This window comes from Lacerta agilis, chromosome 15, assembly GCF_009819535.1.
Source record: "Lacerta agilis isolate rLacAgi1 chromosome 15, rLacAgi1.pri, whole genome shotgun sequence".
Lineage (NCBI taxonomy): Eukaryota > Metazoa > Chordata > Lepidosauria > Squamata > Lacertidae > Lacerta > Lacerta agilis.
Window position 1 is genome coordinate 38,407,594 of NC_046326.1, and position 19,877 is coordinate 38,427,470.

Consider the following 19,877-nt stretch of genomic DNA (forward strand, 5'->3'; position numbering starts at 1 on the left):
AGCATATGATCCAATGCCACCACACTCCATGTTTCCTTGCCCTCTGCAAACAACACCTTGTGAAGCATGGTGGCGAATCTCTTTGCATTATGGTGCTGTGTCACATGTGTTACTAGATGTTACTGGAGGAAGATAAGAAAAGAAGGCACGAAGCTGCTGTTCTTGGCCAAAAAAAGCTTCCTTTTAATTCCAGTCTATGGTTGTACTGAATGCATTTGAAACTTGGGTGGGGGGGGGAGGATTGAGTTGTAATGTTCTTGTACGCCCTGCGATGTGCTTGTATGCCTCCAGTAACAAGGCATCTTACGTCTGCATAAATAAATTAAATGAAGCTCTCTCTCTAACCTGCTCTTTGATTATATCATCTCTCTCTCTCTCTATGTAAAATTTACTGTGCGTTTATAATGCAGTTCCTTTCCTGCTGCCTGGAGTATTGCATCTGCTCGTAATTACAGACGTTTGTTTAATCGCTTGTGGATTATAAAACGGTAGTGATTAATGTCTTGTCGAAAACGGTAGTGTATGTGTGTGTGTAGGAAAGGGATCTCCCCCCCCCCTTCCCTAGAAGAACCTTGAAGAATTCAAGTGTTTCTTTTTTAGGCCCCTTTTATCAGAGATCAGGGCTGGGGAACCTGTGGCCCCTCCAGATCGCGTTGAACTACATTTCCCATCATCTCTGAACACTGGCTGTTCCTACTCAAGCTGATAGGAGTTGGAGTCCAGCAACACCTGGAGAGTTACAGGTTTCCCACGTCCGAATTAAATGGTTAAATCTGGGAGCTAAAAGGGTGGAGCCAATAAACTGGTTCTTCTCTCTCAGTCCAATGCTTTTATTTATGTATTTACCTTAGAGGGAATGGAGGAAATAATTGGGCACAAGAGGTGAATGGGCAGACTAGGAGTGGGTGGGAGCTCTTGTCCTCCACATGTTTCCAGACTGCATCTCCCATCATCCCTGGCCGTTGGCCATGCTGACTGGAGCTAATGAGAACTCCAACTTCTGGAGGGCCACAGGTTCCCCTGCTCTGTTTGAGATAATAGAGCCCCCTTTATCCTATGGGTTCAGCTTATTATGGGACTGGGTGTTGTGAAAATACCCTTCCCTCCAGAGATGGTACTCGTGTCTTAGGCAACGAAGGGCAGCTGAGTGATAGTGTGAAGCCTCAGCAAGAAGATCCAGACTGATGGATCAAGCAAAAATTCCATCTAGTCCAGCGCCCTGTTCTCACAGTGGCCAACCAGGTGCCCCCATGAGAAGGCTGCGTGTAGCACTTGAGCGCAGCATCGCTCTCCTCACCTGCGATTCCCAGCAACTTGTATGAATTCTCAGTCCAGGCCTTGAACAAAAGCAGCTTGGTTCTAACACCATGCTACCAGAGGCTGCGGGGATTTCTAGGGTTGCTACCCTTAGACAGCTGATCGCGTCAATAGGCCTACTGAGGCATTGCATATTGCATCTGGTTGCTTGGAGTGTGTGTGTGTGTGTGTGTGTGTGTGTGTGTGTTTTCCAAGAAATTGTTGGCATGCCAGTTGTTTAAGGATTTTATTCCTTCCCATTTGTTGGGGGGGCTTTAAAAGGTTGGAGGTGGGGGTGAGGGATAAGACACCAAGACACACAAATGACAGGATATGTCTATTGCTAAAAGACTTTAAAAACCTAAAGACTTTTCCCTTGATGAAGCCTGGCTGGCTCCGACTTTTTCTTCTTCTTCTTTTTTTAAAAAAGTGGTAGCATCTCCATTAGCATTAATAGGGTAAGTACATCAACTGAGGCATCTCAGAGGTTAATCGGGCTTCCTGGCTGGATCGGTGCCGTCGATACACAGTGGCGCCTGGTTCTGTTGGCCCCTTCAGAGGTTTTCCTGACAACACACTAACAGAGTCTTGTGTGTAAGTCATTTCCCCATGAATAATTCAAGCCAAATGCTCGGCTACTAATTGATGAACACTAATGTGTTTTCTAATCACTGCAGTTTGAGTTTTTAGCACTAAACAAAGCAGTTGCAATTGATTTGTGGCTTGTCCTCCAGTCCGTCATCTGAACTGATTCCCCCCTCAGTACTCCCCCCGTCCCTGCACGCCACAACCTCTTGGAATTTGAATGAGGAGCTTCATTTTCTCATTTCGCATATGAGTTTTTCCTTTTCTCTGGTCTCATTTCTGCATCTCCCAGAGGCCCTTTAGCTTATAAGAACTTAACATAAGAAGACTGTAAGAGGAGGCTGCGGGATCAGGCCAAAGGCCCTTGGTAGCAGGAGCTTAGGAGTACACCAGTCGAACAGATGTGATACGCTGAGATAGAAGGACAGCAGAAGAGCCCTTCTGGATCAGGCTAAAGGCCCATCTAGTCCAGTGTCCTGTTCTCAGCAGTGGCCAACAAGATGCCTAGGGGGGAATCCCAAATGCAGAACGTGAGTGCAGCAGCAGACCTCCCCACTTGTGATTCCCAGCAGCTGGTGTTCAGAGGCCTGCCGCCTGTGACAGTGGACAGAGAACATAGCCATTGTGGCAAGTGTCCATGGATAGCCTTCCCCGCCATCACAACATCTTGTGGGTGCAAATTCCACATTTTACAATAGCGCTCCAACTCAGAAATGAGTCCTATTGAATTCAGTTCTTCCCACTCCCAGGTATGCATTCTGCAGCAGCTACAGCTTACAGACTGGCTTTTCAATTACGTTGACGCCGCTGCTTATTTATAATCTGCTCTTCAGTCTCGGTAATAAAATCACAGTAAAATTATACAGGCTATCTTCAAAGGAAACCCTGTGTAGAGTGTGTTGCAGCAGCCCAGCCAGGGAGGAACTGCAGTTCTGTCCCATCAGGGGAAAAGATGGCGTATGTATGTATGTATGTATGTATGTATAAATAAATGGTTCTGTGGATATGTATAAATTTTCTAGTGTTGTGATTCCTTCTTTGGTGCAGCTTTTTAAAGGAAACGCAGTGTATGAAGGGTTTCAGCTTCATTCTCAAGTAGCTGTTGCTGTGCAACTTGCCTACAAGGGGCAAAACAAGTGCTGCAGTTAAAATGAGTTTTGCATCAACTGTTCTTTTTATTTCATTTTAAACAGACCATAAAAACCGGGCTCACCATGGTTGGGAAAGTCGTGACCCAGCTGACAGGCACTCTGCCATCAGGAGCGACAGAAGAAGAAATCTTAGCTCACAGCAATACCCGACGCAGTCCCTTGGTTCCCGGGATCGTCACGGTTATCGATACTGAGGCGGTTGGAGAAGGCCAGGTAAGAACATATTCAGATGAGCAAAAAAATAAAATAAAAGCATGAGTCTAACAACTTTCACTGTTGGAACCTTTCATCTTTAGCACATGGGTAGCTAGTCTGGTGCCTTTTTCAGTGCAGAGGTTCACTGCCCTTCCCAATCTGCCACCTAAAGCAAAGGTGTGGCTAAAGGGAAGGCTGAGGAGCCTCTGGGAGCATCTCCCCTCTGTTTCACCTCCCAGGCTTTCCCAGAGCACAGCCTGAAAACCGCTGCACACAGAAGACTGGACAAGATGGAGTTGTTGCTAAGTGCTCCAGCTGATCACTGCATTCTGTAGGTGATGCCCTCCTGCAACTACCATCTTACCAGGAGGCCCGTTCTGCACGATATTTTTAGCAGGCCTCTAGCATGGTGGCGCCTACTCTTCAGAGCTCTTTCCCGTCTTTCTGACACCTCCTTGAACACCTTCCCCTTCCAACAATGTGCCTTGTAAGTAGAGAGCTTTCCCAGCCTACCTCTGTGTTGGAATGGTTTTTAGATGTTATTGTTTGTGCGTTTGGTGCCCTGGGCTTCTTTGTAGGAAGGGTGGGGTATAAATGTAATAAATCAGTCCTCATCACCGGCAATATGGGGCTGTCGCTGAAAAACAGCAGCTGCAAGTTGAGTTTCCTGGAATGCTTAGGTAGGTGCACCTTTGTTATGACGGTTGTGATGTCATCAAGTTGTGCTGGTTCCTTCTCACCACATTGTTGACTGCTGCCAGCAGGACAAAGCCACTACACTGGCAAGTCATGATGGAGGAACAGTGGAAGACTTGACATGAGATGGCTGTTTGATGTGGCAGCCCTGTGTTTACTGTTGTGTCTGGTTCCACCCTTAACCCTCAGCTTATTTTACGATTTTTGTACCAACTGATGCAAAATATAGCCCTGTTTTGTTTTGAGCCCCCCCCCCCTTTTCCATCCTACCCCACCCCCACAGGGGCTAAGATTATTTGTGGGTGGAATGGATTTATTGAACGGGAACTGCTAATTGGGAATGAATGAAAGCCAGCTCGCGTGCAGCTGAAGAGGACTCAGCTAAGTGACATTTTTGACAGTGCCAAGTGTGAAGTGTCGCTCCGCATCTTTCTTGTAATTGCCCGACACTGATGTTGATTGGGGGTGACCACTTGTGTGATGTGGGTACGGCCTGATTGCAATGATGAATCCGTAATGGAGTGGGACCACCCGAGGGCCCAAAGCAACTGCTAAGAAAGAAAGAAAGAAAGAAAGAAAGAAAGAAAGAGATTGAGATTGTGTTGCTTCTAAGAGGGCCTCATTGGCAGGCTTTAACTGTTCCAATACTGAGTAAGAAGGGTCATAAGGAGTAACTTGCCAGTGATCCTGAATGGTTGCACTAACCTCCAACATTTTCCAGTTGATAGTAGGTAAACAGCACTCTGCTGGCAGTGCTTCTATCAATGGCTTCTAGCCACAATGGCTATGGTCTCCCTCCATCGTTCAAGACCAGTAGGCCTCTGAATACCAGTTGCTGGAAACTGCAGGCAGCGAGAGCACTGTTGCACTCAGGCCCTGCTTGCTGACTTCTCATTGGCATCTGACTGGCCGCAATTAGCTTTTTCTAGCAAGTATCTATAGATAAAGTCCATTGGTATTGGAACCATCCAATACTGAATGGTGGAAGATTCAGAACCAACAAAAGAAAGTCCTTCACATAGCACATAGTCAAACTATGGAATTTCCTCCCACAAGAGGCACTGATAGTCAACTTAGATAGCTTTAAAAGAGGATTAGTCAAATTCATGGAGGATACACCTATCCATGGCTACTAACCTTGATGGCTATGTTCTGCCTCCAGCTCTTAGACAGCATGCCACTCAAAACCAGTTTGTTATAAGTTGCAGGAGTGGAGAGCACTGTTGCACTCAGGTCCTGTTTGCTGTCTTCCCACTAAGACATCTGGTTGGGCACTGTGAGAGCAGATGGGCAGCTGACCTGATCTTCTTGTGTTCTGTTAATTTGCCAAATATAATTGAGAACACCCCTCTCCTCCCCACCTGCCATTCCTATACATTGCCTAGTGGATGCAACATTCTATTTTCTCTGCATTGGAAAAGAGATTTTATTTTTATTTTTGGGTGGGGTGAAAGATGAACTAGAAAAAGGAAGTCATCCCATCGTAAGATAGCAGATTTAACTGTTTGGAATGAGCCTCACCGCCTGTAGCATGTGGAAATAGTATGCGGGGCATGAGCCTCTGTACCAGTTAACAGCTTCACAGTTTAACTATCCGAAGTTTCTGAACAGTCTTCACAGGCAGCTCCAAATACCATGCATTGCAGTAATCTCTCCTAGAAGCTGCACCAGATTTATTAATTATTGTTTATAGCATTTATATCTTACCTGTCATGAGCCCCGCATTACTGTGGGAGGAGGAGCAGGAATAATGGTGGGAACCTGGGTTGAAGGCAGACACTTTGGAATGGGGAACAACGGTGTCTGCTCTATCCTCTGACCTTCCTGCAGAGTAGAGAGCCTCAGTGGAGGTTGGGGAGGGATTTATTCATCTGAAGGAGGAGGCTGAACAGGAGACTGAGCAGGAGGATGCAGGCTTCGTCACCTAGAACCAGGCAATGTCTTTGCAGATGGGGGAGACCTAACCCACCCCGACGGAGCACACGCTTGCAAACTTGACATTCCTGCAAGGGAGCATGCCACACACTTCGCCTTCAAATGAGGGATGGGGAAACTTGTTGGGACATCTCCATTGCTTCCATCCAGTTCTGAACTTCTTGCCTTGCTCCTAAACTCCCAGATCATGACTCTTGAGCGCTGTGCCTGTCACCAAGCCTGTATTGTTACTTGCCTAAGTAAATGTTTCTTTCTTCCAAGTAAGAGGCTCTGCCTCTGTATTTTGAGCCAGGACATTGCTCTCCCAACAAGGGTTTCAGGAGGAATACATGGTTTACTGTTTCCGCCTTCAATTTTATTCTCTCAACCATCCTGTGAATAGGCAGAGGTAGGGACTGACTCAAGGTTACCAAGTGAGCTTCATGGCTGGGTGAGAATTTCAACTTGGGTCTCCTTGGTCTAGGTAAATACTCTAACCCATTTTACCCCAACCTGGTGCCCACCAGATGCTGATCGGACTCCAACTTCCATCAGCCTCATGGCCAAGGATGATGGCAATTGTGATCAAGCAACAACGAAAAGGAACGGTGTTGGGGGAGTGCTACTCTGCTTAACCACACTGGTGTGCAGAACAAATCTGGGTCTCCTGCACTTCAGTTTAAACCATATTGTGTGTGACCCACTATGCCGATAGTCCTTCTCTTTTCCCCACCCCCTAATTTTTTCTAAAATAACAATTGTTTTTCCAGCTTCAAACATGTTGCTTGGAGCCTGTTCCTTGAGAGACTGGTTCAAAGAAATACTTTCTTCGTTTGACCTCCAAGGACTTACTTAAATGCAAAATAACACGAAACCCAAAAGGTGGTGGGGGAAACCCCAAATATTTCATTTTAAGTTTTTATAAGGTTCAATTATCTCAGTATAAGGTTGTTGATCCATTCAGAGTTTATTATGCTTTCCTGGAAAATATTTTCTTGGCTTTTCCTACAGTGCCAGGAGAATGGGCCAGGGGTGGGGTGGGGGAGCGGAGAAGGCAGAAAGAAATTCTACTTCATAAATTTCTCATGAAGCCTTTTTTAATGCAGTCATTATTTCTGACGTTCAGTGTCTGCTCCCAGACTCCTCCAGCAATAGCTTTAGTAATAAAATGATTTATCTTAGGTTTTTAAGTTGCCTTATATATGATTTAGAGGATTTTTGTCTGTAATGAACTTGGCCTCTGATCTTTATAGCAATCGTGAGGCAGCCTGCTTAATGGATTTGGTGAAAAACTTTGGGGAGTTTTGTAGTGTGTGAGTGTTGTGTATAGGTGTAAAAAGAAAAGCGCTTGAGTTATTCAAGTACATGGTGAAATATAAGTAAGGCATTATTGATAAGTTGAGGGTTCCGGGTGTTTTTTTTTTGTCTGACGCCCCTCAAGTATCACAGAATAACTACAGACTCTGCACTTGTACCATTCCAAGCCAGGAATAACATGCCAGCCCTTGTTCTTTTGAGCCTGGGGATCTTGAAACACCGCTGGAATTAACAATTTAGTAGTTTTCCAGTGGTGAGGGGTGGGCCTCAGTGTTTTGCAGCATGATCTTCATAAAAGGAAAAGGTATTCTGCCTGCAGTTCTGCTTTCTCGGTCCCTCAGGTCTCACATCAGCCTGTTGTCATGTCCCCAGTGTGGCCAGAGGCTTATGACGGGCCAATAATAGAGTCCATAGGAACCTAAAAGGAGCCTGACTGCTGGATCAGGCCAAAGGCCCATCTAGTCTAGCATCCTGTTCTCACAATGGCCAGCCAGATGCATCAATGGAAAGCCCATAAGCAGGGCTTGAGTGCAACTTGTAATTCTCAGCAACTGGCATTCAGAGGGTTACTGCCCCCAGTACTGGAGGGAATCTGCATGCAATTCCTTCTCACCTCTGGTTACCAGGAGAGTGGCTGCATGCACGCCATACGTTCTACAGCACACAGCTTTCCCCAGAGAATCCTGGGAGCTGCAGTTTACCCGCCCACAGAGCTTCAGTTCCCAGCACACATAACAAACTGCAGTTCCCATGATTATTTGGGGGAAGTCATGTGCTTTAAATGTGTGGTGCGGTACACACAGTCGTGGACTACCCCTTCTTGTTCTCACAACAATTCTGGAAGAGCAAGTTCAGAGAGATTTAGGTTACTTGGAAAATGCCCCTGCATATCTGATATTTGAACCCAGGTCTTGTGACTTGTGTACCCTGAAAAGCTTACTTAGAGACCATACAGTATATGGGAGTATAAAGGTTTGCTTTTGCTCTTCAGGCTCTGGAACCTGTTGGACGGAAAATATTTTAGTGAACTTTTCTCAGCACAGACACCTTTTTGTGAAAAATTGCTTGTGGTAGCAGTTTACGTAGTCAACCCCCAACAGTGGTAGTTTTTGAAACAGAACTGTAGCATCAGGTTATATATATATATATATATATATATATATATAGTTGAATTATTGGACTTGGCTGTTGTGTTTATATTTGAAAGCTGAATAAAAATAATTACCAAGAAGCCCAAACAACTTTGTGGTCAACCCAAATACATTAACAAGGTTTGTGAGCTTGTTTAAACTTCCTTTTAATGAAGTGTTAGCAAACTTTTCAGTTAGATGTAATGGTCGTTTCTTTGGAGCCATCAATTAGTTGAAATGAGTGAAAACAAAGATATACAGATTTCCTCTTTTTCTGCCCCCCTTCCCCTAATTGAAATTAAACGCATAAACTTTTAGTGGCTGGACTGATGTTTTCTTTTGACCTTTTGATTTTTGACTTAATTAATTCATTGGGTGGGACCACCCAGAGTTGGTCTGAAATAATGACCTTTCTCAAAAGCCTTGCAGTTTTGGGCCTCACTTTAAACCTGCTAAATGTCTTGTATAGCTGATGGAGAATGCATGGTAACAGAAAGAAAAAGGAGCAATATTTTTTTATTGCAATAGTTGCCCTCCCCCAACTTAGTGCTCTCCACATGTTTTGGACTACGACTCCCATAAGTCCCAGCCAACAGGGTCTTCAGGGTTGATGGGAGCTAATAGACGAAAACTTCTGGAGAGCACCAAGTTGGGAAAGTCTGCCTTAACCCAGTAAGTCAAAGCTTGCATAGACGTACATTTGCTAAGGCTAGGTACTCAAACCCAGGCCTGGAGGGTGTATTCTCCAAGCCATCCCCTCTGCCACCCGTCACTGGCTGAAATTCAAGGCTGTAACTCAGTGCAGAGGAGAGCGCAGAAATCAATGTGCAGTGAGTGGATGATGCTGTCCTGTTGACCAGAAGGCCAAGGTCCTGGTATTCATGTGGCCAGTTCAGAAGCTTCGTAATGAACCTTGTTCACATGCCATGGTGAGCCAATCTATGGTTGATGTGGAGCACGTGGAGTCCTGTTGAAGAGCTTGCGACTGCTTTTCTGCTCCACAAAGAGCAAACCTTGGCTACAGCTTGTGGTTAGCAAGGAGAAAGAGCTTAACCTCGAGCCTGGGCTTGGACAATGCGCTGCACACCATGGGAGCAGAAAAACCAAGGAGCGGCAAAGCAGCTGCGAGCTTCTCTCCGGGTGTCTTCAAATTTGCACAGTCCCTTTGGCTTACCATGTTGTGTGAATCACTGCTTGCCAATCACAGGGTCCAATGCGGAAGGGTTGTATCTCAGTGAATACAAAAGGGCCTATTGGGATAACTTTTGAAGAGTTAAGAGTGCCTGTCTTGTGAATTTTGGTTAGGAAGTAGACTTGACCTGTTGGAATCTCTCTCTCTCTCTCTCTCTCTCTCTCTCTCTCTCACACACACACACACACACACACACTCACCCCAACATAATGAAGTCGGTAAAAAAAGTTCCTCGTTTTAGTTTAACTAGTCTAGAGAAGAACAATGCAGCCATGCTTGCTCCTTTGTTCTCTTGGAGGGTAGTTCAAAGATGACTTTTTATCTTGCGGTCTGAGAGATAGGTGTGAGGAGCAGGAAGTTATAAACAGGATGCAAACTTAGTGTATCATTCTAAATAACAAAGAGATAGAGAAGTCAGCAAAGAGATAAAGGTACAGGGATAGCCTGGGAATCGGGAGGTTCCATATCTGTCTTAACTCCACACAAACCCATCTTTTACAAGCTGAGTTGCTCTCAAACTTCCAACAGGGCCCCTGTTCAAACCCTGGTGTGCTTAGGTAGGACTGGGAAAGACCCCTGCCTGAAACCTTGCGGAGCTGCTGCCAGTCTGTGTAGACAGTATTGAGCTAGATAGGCCAATGGTCTGATTCAGCATAAGACTGCTTTCTAGCTTCTTATGAAGGACCCCATAACCAACACTGGAATTCTTACTCTGTTAGCCCTCTGGTTTTTGTTTCAAAAGGCATTTCCCACACTTTTTCAGAATCTATCTCTGTGCTGCCATGAGGGCTAGAAGCTTGGTGTAAGGTAGCACTCTGTACAAGGCAGCTTCCTGTGTGCTTGAAGGCGGCAGCGAATTCTGAGCCCGCACAAGTGACTCACTAGGCCAGGTCATTGGGCTTTGAGATTCCTAGTTTGAACCTTGAGCTCTTTTTATGTATGCATTCATTTCCAATTTTGAGCTGCCTAATAAAAAGAAAATCCTCTAGGTGACATGCCACAGCAAGCGGAATAAAATGTAAGAACATAGCATACCAACGATTCAATAGTAAAACAATAAAGCTGAACCGGCAATAGTTCATTGATTTAAAATCCAGCTATCAAATCCAACTTGGCATAAAACGGAGACAATTCAGCCAGCAGACATTTCAACTAGCATACTGACAAAACTCACCCCCCCACACACACACCAATAGCTAAAACAGACCAATTTGCATTGCTGTCAATCTGCAAAGACTAAGGCTGGGATACTCTTTTTGGCTCCACAGGCTAGATCCTTATTCAGTTCTGGCCTCTGTGGCCACCCAGCTGTCAAATCACCTGATGTCGCAGTGAGGTGTTCGGTGTTTGGGTGCTTTGAAGTCACAAAGTCCTTGCAAAGAGCCCTGCGTGGTGCTTTAAAGTGACATTAAAAATCCAGCCCCCCCCCTTCCAGAAGTGTGTTTGACAACTGTTGCCTAGTAATAGATGTCCTTTTGGGGGGCAAACTCCCTCCTGTGGGGGAAGATCTGCCAGTCCCCTTCCCTGCCCATGTTAATAATGCAGTAAGAGCCCTGCTGGATCAGGCCAGTGGTCCATTTCGTACAGCATCCTGTTCTCACAATGGCCAGCCAGGTGCCCCAATGGGAAGCCCACAACCAGGACCTGAGTGTAACAGCAACCCTCTCCCCCTGAGATTCCCAACAACTGGCATCCAGAGGCATATTGCTTCTAACAGTGGAGGTAAACCATCGCCATGATGTCTCATAGCCATTGATAAACTTATCCTCCAGGCAAAATCCAAATACATATTTATTTGTCCAGGCACCTGGAAGGGGATAGGAACATTCGGGGCACTGTAGATTTAAAGAATCATTTTCATTATTGTTTTGAGTATGGCCCTATCAAATTTAATGTTGCTAACTGCCTTGGGCACCCTTTGAGGAGAAAGGGCGCTAGATAGATTTAATAAGCAGAGAAGCAAACATTGAAGGTTCCTCTTTATTTCAAATCCTGCCAAGTTTTGCTTTTCGCGTGAAAGCAGAGCTTCTAACTGTATGCAAAGAATATGCTGTTGAAAAAGCCATACACATAAATGGGCTTTTCTGGATCCAGGGTCTTGGCACTTTTCTGTGCAACTCCCCCCCCCTCCACCGCCCCACAAAACCCTTTATTAATGTATTGTGATACAGAAGACAATAAAATTTGGTGAGGGAAGAGAGGCATGGCCAATAGCAGCAACATGCAAAGTTAATTTTCATTCAGTTTAAGGATTGATTTTTTAAAAAGAAAAAAAAAAACATGGACAATGAAAGATGCTTATCAAGTATCAAGACTCTATGAGAAAACCCATCCATGGGCCCCAGGCCAAGAACTTAACAAATAAATGACCTCCCAACAATAAAACTTAAACCTACCATGTAGACTTTCATTGGCCCATGTTGTCGCCAGTGTTTATTTACAGCAAAACTCTCTTTTCGCAGATAGCGCAGTCTGCTACCCTCGGTGTTGACTTCCCCTGCATTTTTTTTCTCTGTGTGTGCTTTCTATCTGCACTTATTATTGAATAATTCTCTTTATATATAAAAAGCAACAGGATTCCCTCTGAACCCAATACTGTCTGCCTTAACTTTTATTAAAGGGGCTCTGCTTTTTCTCAAGAAGACATTTTTGTCGCAGATTAATGGCTCGAGCCAAGCCAAAGGCTGCTCTGAGTTTACGCTGGATTCTATTAAAAGGGAAGCAGCTGTTAACATTGCAGATTTATCACATTTAGCTCCCCCTCCTTCTTCTCCCTACTGATGTTTGACCTCAGCTATAAATGTTTTGAGGTGCTCATTGTTTTTCTTTCAGGGTTCTTTTTTCTCCACCCATTATTGCTGCTGAACATCTTAAAAAATTGGAAGCTGACATTATATTGGCTCTGTCAGATTGGACAGATGAGGGCTTCGCAATTAAAAAAACAACAACAATTTGGTGCTGCCAAAAAAAGCAGAAGGATACTTACTTTTTATCTATCTATTGCCCACCCTTCATCCTAAGGTCCCTGGATGGGTTGCAAAATTAAAGCACAACATTAAAAACAATTCAAAACAATTTACAATCATAAAAATGAGATGGGTCCTAAATATATATATATACAGCTCAAGTGTCAAAAATCCAGGGTAAAGTGGTGCATCTTTGACCTTCTCCGGAAGCTGTACAGTGAAAGTGCCAGACACAGCTCTATGAGGAGGGAGCTCCACAGCTTAGGGGCTGCCACAGAGAAGGCCCTGACCTTCTGAGGGCGGAGGAACCAGCAAGAGGGCCCCCTCTGCCGCTCTCAGCACCCAAGAGGGTCTGTACGGAAGGCAGTTTTTCAGTCCAGGCCTTCTTTTAAGGAGTCCCCTCTCCCTTTCTCCCCCAGCCTTGTCATTCACCTGCGTGGAATTTCTTGTCGCTTCTGGCTACCAGTCTAGAGATGTATTTAAAGATTGGTTTAAAGGGCACCATTAAAGCCAGGGGAATGGCTCTCTGTCTTGTCTATTATTTCAGCTTCGTTCAGTTGATCCACATACACATTTCCCTCTTCAGAAGTATGTGTGCAACACAATGCCAACAACGTAAATGGGAACTCAAAACATAGCAAATGTGTAAGGGCCACAACTCAGCAGTAGGAAATTTCAAATGCCGAACCGTCTGGATGGATGGATATGGTTGAACGTGCTGCTGTGGTTACAATGGTTCATGTGATATTTGAATTCCTGGGTTAGGTTCCTAAATTGTTTAGTCTTCCTTCTGTTGTTCTTTATTTAAGCATTGGGGGGGGGGGCACACATACAATGCGAGCCGCTCCAGCATACAGTAAGAAAAGATCAAACACAGATCAAATGAGGCTTTGCAATCCAATGCACTCAGGCAGGTCAGAAATGAAGGAGAAAGGCATCTACTTTACTTCAATGCCCAATTAAATATGTTCCGTGCTGCAAACAAACGTGGGTAGACTTCAGGATTGCAGAATCTACTGAGGCTGATGAAGTGGCGCCGGGTGTCTGGGGGGCAGTGGGAGGATGGTACACCCACTTGCAGCGCAATCCAAACCCGGGGTGAGAGAGTTTGGATCTGGCGGGTTTGCTTTTTCATAACCTGAGCCAGGGTTACACCAGTCCCTGACCCTGGCTAAGCTTGAGATACCCCAGTGCAGATCTCCAAAAAGGGGTGTTCCAGAGGCATGGCAGATGAAGCAAGTACAGACTTCCACCTATTCCAAACTGTTTTTATCTCAGTCATGTGACTTAGGGCCCAGTCTATCAGAAAATCCCAGTCCATTGGTACCATTCAATAGGCAATCAGGGGGATACAGAAAAAACCAGGAAACAGTCTCATAGTCCATGGGCAGCACCGCCACACTAGAAACATCTTGTTCAGAGTTAGGAGCTGAGCCAGATCATGACCCTGCTTAAAGAATAGGGCCTTTTTAGTGTTGGCCTCATATCTCTGGGAACGCCCTCCCTCAAAAGGCATGTTTGACTCCTTCATTTTTTAAAGTGAGCCTTGGACTTTCCTTTTTCAATCTGTCTTTGTGTGAAGAGGTGGTCAGGATATTAAAATAATACTGCTCATATATATTTGCATTTTATTATTATAATATATTTGATTGTATGTATTGGTTTGCAGATCCAAGGTGATTTTTGCTGATCTTTTACCTCTTGGTATTTTAATTACCTGTGTTCTCTCATATGTGTGTGTGTGTGTGTGTGTGTGTATAGTAAGACCCCTTGAGAAAACTCTTTCATGTTTTGAAAGGTGGCACAGAAATTCTTAAATAAATACATACATGGGAATGGTCAAGAAGTAGAAAATGTGAGGTAAATTAATTGTGGCACAAGGCAGGCCAAAAATCACACAGAATAAAACCAGGATGCCTTTGCAATGTGTGTGTCTGTACCACAGTTCTAAATCTGTCTCCTTTATTGCAAGCAAGTTCAATTCTTTGGGGTTTTTCTCAGGACACCTGAAGGTCACGTTAGTCTTTTATAATCATTTGTCCTCCTGCTTTAAAGGGACGTTCCACCTGTGCCCTCCATTGTCTAGCAATGTCAGTCTCTCTGTTGAACTTTAATCCAGTCAGTTGACGGAGCCGAGTGTATTCACTTAAGCCCTTGAGGTCGAATCTATTCCCTTTTGAAAATCGTCAGCTCTCTTTGGGGAAGTGAGGTCGAGCAGCTGTCAAGACGAGTGGTGATTTTCGGGGTCTTGACAGAAGGGAGACTTAATGTTGATTTCTTGAGCGCCTACTTGCTTTTCCTTTCTTGATCGGAGGAGATATAACTGAGGAAATATTGTGTTCCTGTGCGTTATGCAGGATAATGGTCAGATTTATGAACCTTGCCTCTGAGAGAGTTTTTCTAATGCGCTTTCAGGGATGGCGGCGACAGGCCAAGGCTTTGGGGTCGGAAGAAGGTGGTGCTGCCGTGGGGGAAGGAAGGATGTTAAGGGCTTGATCTCTCCAGAAGCCCAAGTGCGGCTTCTCTGTACCACAGAGGATCATCTTATTTACTTGCCTTTTCTGACATCTACAAGGCTGGCTTGTTAAGAGAGAGTGCTCTGGATCTAGAGTGTGTGTGTTGTTTTACAGCCTGGTATCTGAGCTTGAGGGAAATGTACAGAACCTGAAATGGTTATGGGGCTTACTTGGAGCTTCTAGAAGCCATTTTGTTCTCAGAAATGTATTTGTTCAAGTAATGTACAGTGAAGCCTAGAACAGGTGTAGAGAATCCTTTGTCATCTAGATGTTGCCAAACTACAACTCCCATCATCCCTACCCATTGTCTATGCTTCCTAGGGCTGATGGGAGTGGTACTTCAGCAATATCTGGAGGGCCAAAGGTCCTTCACCCATGGCTTGTGTGTCCATGCAATACAAAGAACATTTGAAGGTCTCTGTTTGAGGACTGTCCTGTCTAAGCGCGTTGGGTCTAATCAGGCCAGCGACCTAGATATGGATTATCTCCTGCTGCACAGTCACTTTGAATTTGAACATGGCTTGGTCATGTTAACCAATAGCCAATGGCCCATCTAGTCCAGCATCCTGTTCTCACAGTGGCCAACCAGATGCCTGTGGGAAACCTGCAAGCAGGATTTGTGCAGAAAAGCAACGCTCCTCTACTATGGCAGCTGGTATTCAGAAGCAATACTGCCTCTGACTATGGAGGGAGAGCTCAGCCATTATGGCTAGAAGCCATTGATAGCCTGATCCCCCCATGAATTTGTCCAGTCACCTTTTAAAGCCATCTGATTTGGTGGGAGTCACTGCCTCCTGCAGGAGCATGTTCCATAGCTGAACTGTGCGCTTTCATTCATATTTCCTGAATCTTTGAGCATTTAGCTTCATTGGATGTTTCTCTGATATTGTCATGCCCACTGCGTCTTCTTTTTTGGGGTTTGATTACCGGTACCCTGTTTAATGGCCTTTCCTCTCCCCAAGCAAGTCTGTCATTGTGACTGACCATTATGGACAGTTGCAAAAATCTGATGAAAAGTCAGGAACTTGTCTGGACTTCAGAGCCAAGGTATCTACTATCTCTCCTGTGAAAACATAGGGGGGGGGGAACTCATCCCATCTGCTCATGACTAAACACTTCCCAGCAAATCTGTGCCACTGATGACAGAGTATGTATTTTTTTTTCCTTTAAAAAGCCCCCGCTGCTGTCTATTAAATAAAGGAATTCTCCTCTCTAATTCAATCCAGGCCCCAAATATTTTCCTGTCTGTTAATGTTGGAATTAAACAAAAAGATACAGTTATGCCAACAGTTCATGGAAGCTTGAAGATACCATAGAACCTTAGAGTTGGAAGGCACCCCAAGGGTCATCTGGTCCAACCCCTGGTGTTCTGGCATTTTCTCTCTTGATGCACTCTCAAATAGATTTCCTTCATGTCCAGAGCATAACAGGGATGTTCTAATGTTGTTCACACATGTCCGACACTTCATGACCCCATGGACCAGAGCACGCCAGGCACGCCTATCTTTCACTGCCTCCTACAATTTGGCCAAACTCATGCTAGTTGCTTTGAGAACACTGTTCGAGAACACTGTTCTAATAAATAATATTAATTAAATGTCATTTTTCATAGAGAAGGGATCATGGGTTTTCGGAGGGGGGTGGAATGCATCCTTCATGAGAAAACAGAAAAGGGGTGGAGTATTATTTATACCCAGCCAGATGGGCGGGGTATAAATAATAAGTTGTTGTTGTTGTTGTTGTTGGGGTTGTAGGGTTGCCAAGCTCTAAATAGCCCCTATTGGTTTGTTGTGATCAAGTTGCTGCTATACCTTGAAACATCTGTCTGTCTGTCTGTCTGTCTGTCTGTCTACCTAGGCTGGCCTTACTATTAGGCAGAATAAGACAATCGCCTCAGGTGGCAGTTGCTGAGGGGCAGCCATTTCCTCCAGCCATTTCGGTTGGTGGACACAGCCGCACAGTCAGTCCTAAGCTCCCTAAAGTAGTCTGCTGCCCCAGCTGCAACGCCATGTCACCAGTGTTGGAAGTAAAATTCAGCTGCCAGTCTCACTGGTCCCTGTGCAGGGAAGCGAGGAGAGGGTGCCATCTTGTCCTTCGTATCTGGGAGCAAATGGCTTGGGCCAGCCTTATTACTTACCTTCCTCCTTTTGTGCAGCATCCCAAGTGAAAACGCCATTATGCGCTCCGAAGTCACGATAGAATCACAGCCCAGGGGTTTGATTCCTCATCGTCAGGGGACGAGGGTGAGGACTCTGAAGCAGAAGAGCCAAGGGCATGCAGGGCCAGTCCCAGATGTGCTGCTGTCAGATGAACCTGCAGGGCCAGCACCGATCCTAGATTGCCTGCCTCTGACTCGGAGGCTCCACTGCAGAAGTACCAGTAAGACCCAAGGCTCTTCTGCTCTGTCACAGCAGCAGATCAGCAGAGAGGGCTGGACTTCTTTAAGTAGAATAGCATCTTGCAGCACAGGTAGGGCTAACAATCAGACTGCACCTGATCTTACTCCTACAGAAGGCCTCAGGTTTAGCTTTCTCCTTTTTGGAGCAACTTCAGAGCTCTGTTTCCCAGGACACAACCTGGACTTTGCATCCAGCCTGAACTTTCCTTGTGTTTTGTGTATCGCCTGAGGCGTGCCCACCTTGCCTTGCTTTGCGCCACAAGTGGCTCTTACCTGGCTGCATTGCAGTACACAACAGTAACAAGGTACGTCATCTCTGGTTGAGTTTATCCACCAAATGGCCATGGATGAGCTACCAGTTTTATTCTGAAACATTTGCCTTAGGAAAGATTTCTGTGCTACTTAGTCTTCCTTAGATGGTTGGCACAGGCACAGGCAGAGGATGTTGCATGTTCACGTTTGTAGTGTTGTACAAGTGTTTGGAAGAGGGAAATGGATGAGCACAGTGGTGCCAAGGGTTGGGTGGGCTTGAAGATGCTGTCCTTGAGCAGGAACAGGCAATGCAGGGCTGTCACTATCCAGCAGCAACAACACCATATTGACTCCTATCTTTTCTCCCTGTAAACATGGAGTCATGCGAACACACAATGTGCCCATGTTGTATGTTTCCCCCACTTCTCTCCAGCGTTATTGGTTTCATAACTACATGCTAGGGAGAAAGGGTAGAGGAAACTGGTGCCGTGGTTCAGCCTCCAGTGGAAGATGTTTGGGTTGGTTGGAAGTGATTCCTTTTGCTAGAAAGGTCAAAGCCTGCAGCCCGCTAGATGTTGCTAGACTCCATCTCCCATCAGCTCCAGCTAGCCAGGATGACCACTAGCCAAAGAAGATTGGACTTGTAACCCAGTAATATTTACGGGGCTTCAGGTTCCCTGCACCTGGTGTAGAACGTGCCATTTTTTCTGTCTTTACTTTCTGTGTAACTTTGTCTTGTGGTACAGGAAAGGAAAGATATGTAAGAGTTTCTCAAATCACATAATTAGGAAAAAAAACTGTATAGGGTATGGGGGAAATACAAAAACTTATTAGAAAGGAAAACACCTATGTGGTTGTCACCAACAGAAGCCCTTGCAAGGAAATAAATTTGTACACAAATTGGAGTACATATAGAGACTTGCTAACAGTCACCGGGGAGGAATGTAAATGGAAAGCGTATGGAGAGATAAAGGATCAGGTGGCAGATTTGTTAAGTTACATCATTTAAGTTAGATAAAAAATGTGGATTTGCAGAACAAAACTCGCAGCTTGAGAGAGAGTTATTAGGCTCCAGGGTTAAAATATTATCTGAAATGTATAATTTATTACTTGAGTGGGACACAAAGGACAAAATGGTGAAATCACCGATAAGTTGGGCCAGAGACGTGGGACGAAACATTGATTTTGCATTATGGGAACAACCGTGGAAATTAAATTTAACATTTACGGCATGCTACACACTGAAAACTCATGAAGATGATGCACAGGTGGTATTTGATGCCAAACAAACTAGCAAAAATGTCAAAACCAACAAAGGGTAACTGTTGGAAATGTAAGATGGCAGAGGGATCCTTTTACCACATGTGGTGGTCGTGTAGCATAATTAAAAACTATTGGGAAATGATCTGTAATGAAATTTTTAAAATGTTTAAAAAATCATTTCCTAAAAATCCAGAAGCATTTTTGTTGGGTTTAATAACAACAGAAGTTACCAAAAAAACGGGAGAAATTTGTTCCTGTATGCAACAACAGCCGCCCGTGTGTTATTAGCGCAAAAAATGGAAAACAGATAAGGTACCAACAAAAGAAGAATGGCATATCAAATTGTTAGAATATGTGGAGTTGGGGGGGGGGGGATGACCATTAGAATAAGAAATCAAAATGATAAAAGATATAAGGAGTTCTGGGTTTTTTTATTGAGTATAAGAAAAAGTATTATAAGCAGATGATCAACCTAGCAGGATGGTAAGATTCTCAGCAGTGTAAGAAATAATTAGAGTTAAAATAAGGAGTTGCAATAGGGTGAACCAAGAAAACATGAGAAAAGGAGGAGATAAAAAGAACCATGGAAGGAGAGGGTGGGAAGTCAGTCAAGGAATGTGTTCTGTTTTTCTGTTATTTCTAAATTTCTATTGTTTTGTTTTATTCCAGAGATTATTTTCTTCTCATATTATTTTTGTTTATACCTTGCCTGTATTGAAATATATCAGAAATGCAAATAAATGCATCACACACACACACACACACACACACACACACGTACGTAACTTTGCCATAACCCTTGGACTGTGAATGTAAAGAGAATAAAATGCAGGTACGTCACTCTTCTTCTGTTCTTTCCGTTACTTCACAGGTGCTGGTAAGCGAGGACTCGGACAGCGATGGCATTGTGGCTCACTTCCCAGCACATGAGAAGCCCATCTGCTGCATGTCTTTCAACCCTAGTGGTAAGCGACTTGTTTGCTCTTCATCTCATCATATTCTGCTT

At 44.7% G+C, this 19,877-nt stretch overlaps 1 protein-coding gene across 1 annotated transcript in view; it reads left to right on the forward strand.

Moving 5' to 3' along the window:
- The window catches only part of BCAS3 (BCAS3 microtubule associated cell migration factor), a 455,244-nt gene that overhangs the window by 79,531 nt on the left and 355,836 nt on the right, over positions 1 to 19,877 (forward strand). The window contains 2 exon segments of the mRNA XM_033171393.1: positions 3,075 to 3,245; positions 19,743 to 19,836. Of these exon segments, the coding sequence (XP_033027284.1) occupies positions 3,075 to 3,245; positions 19,743 to 19,836 (265 nt within the window).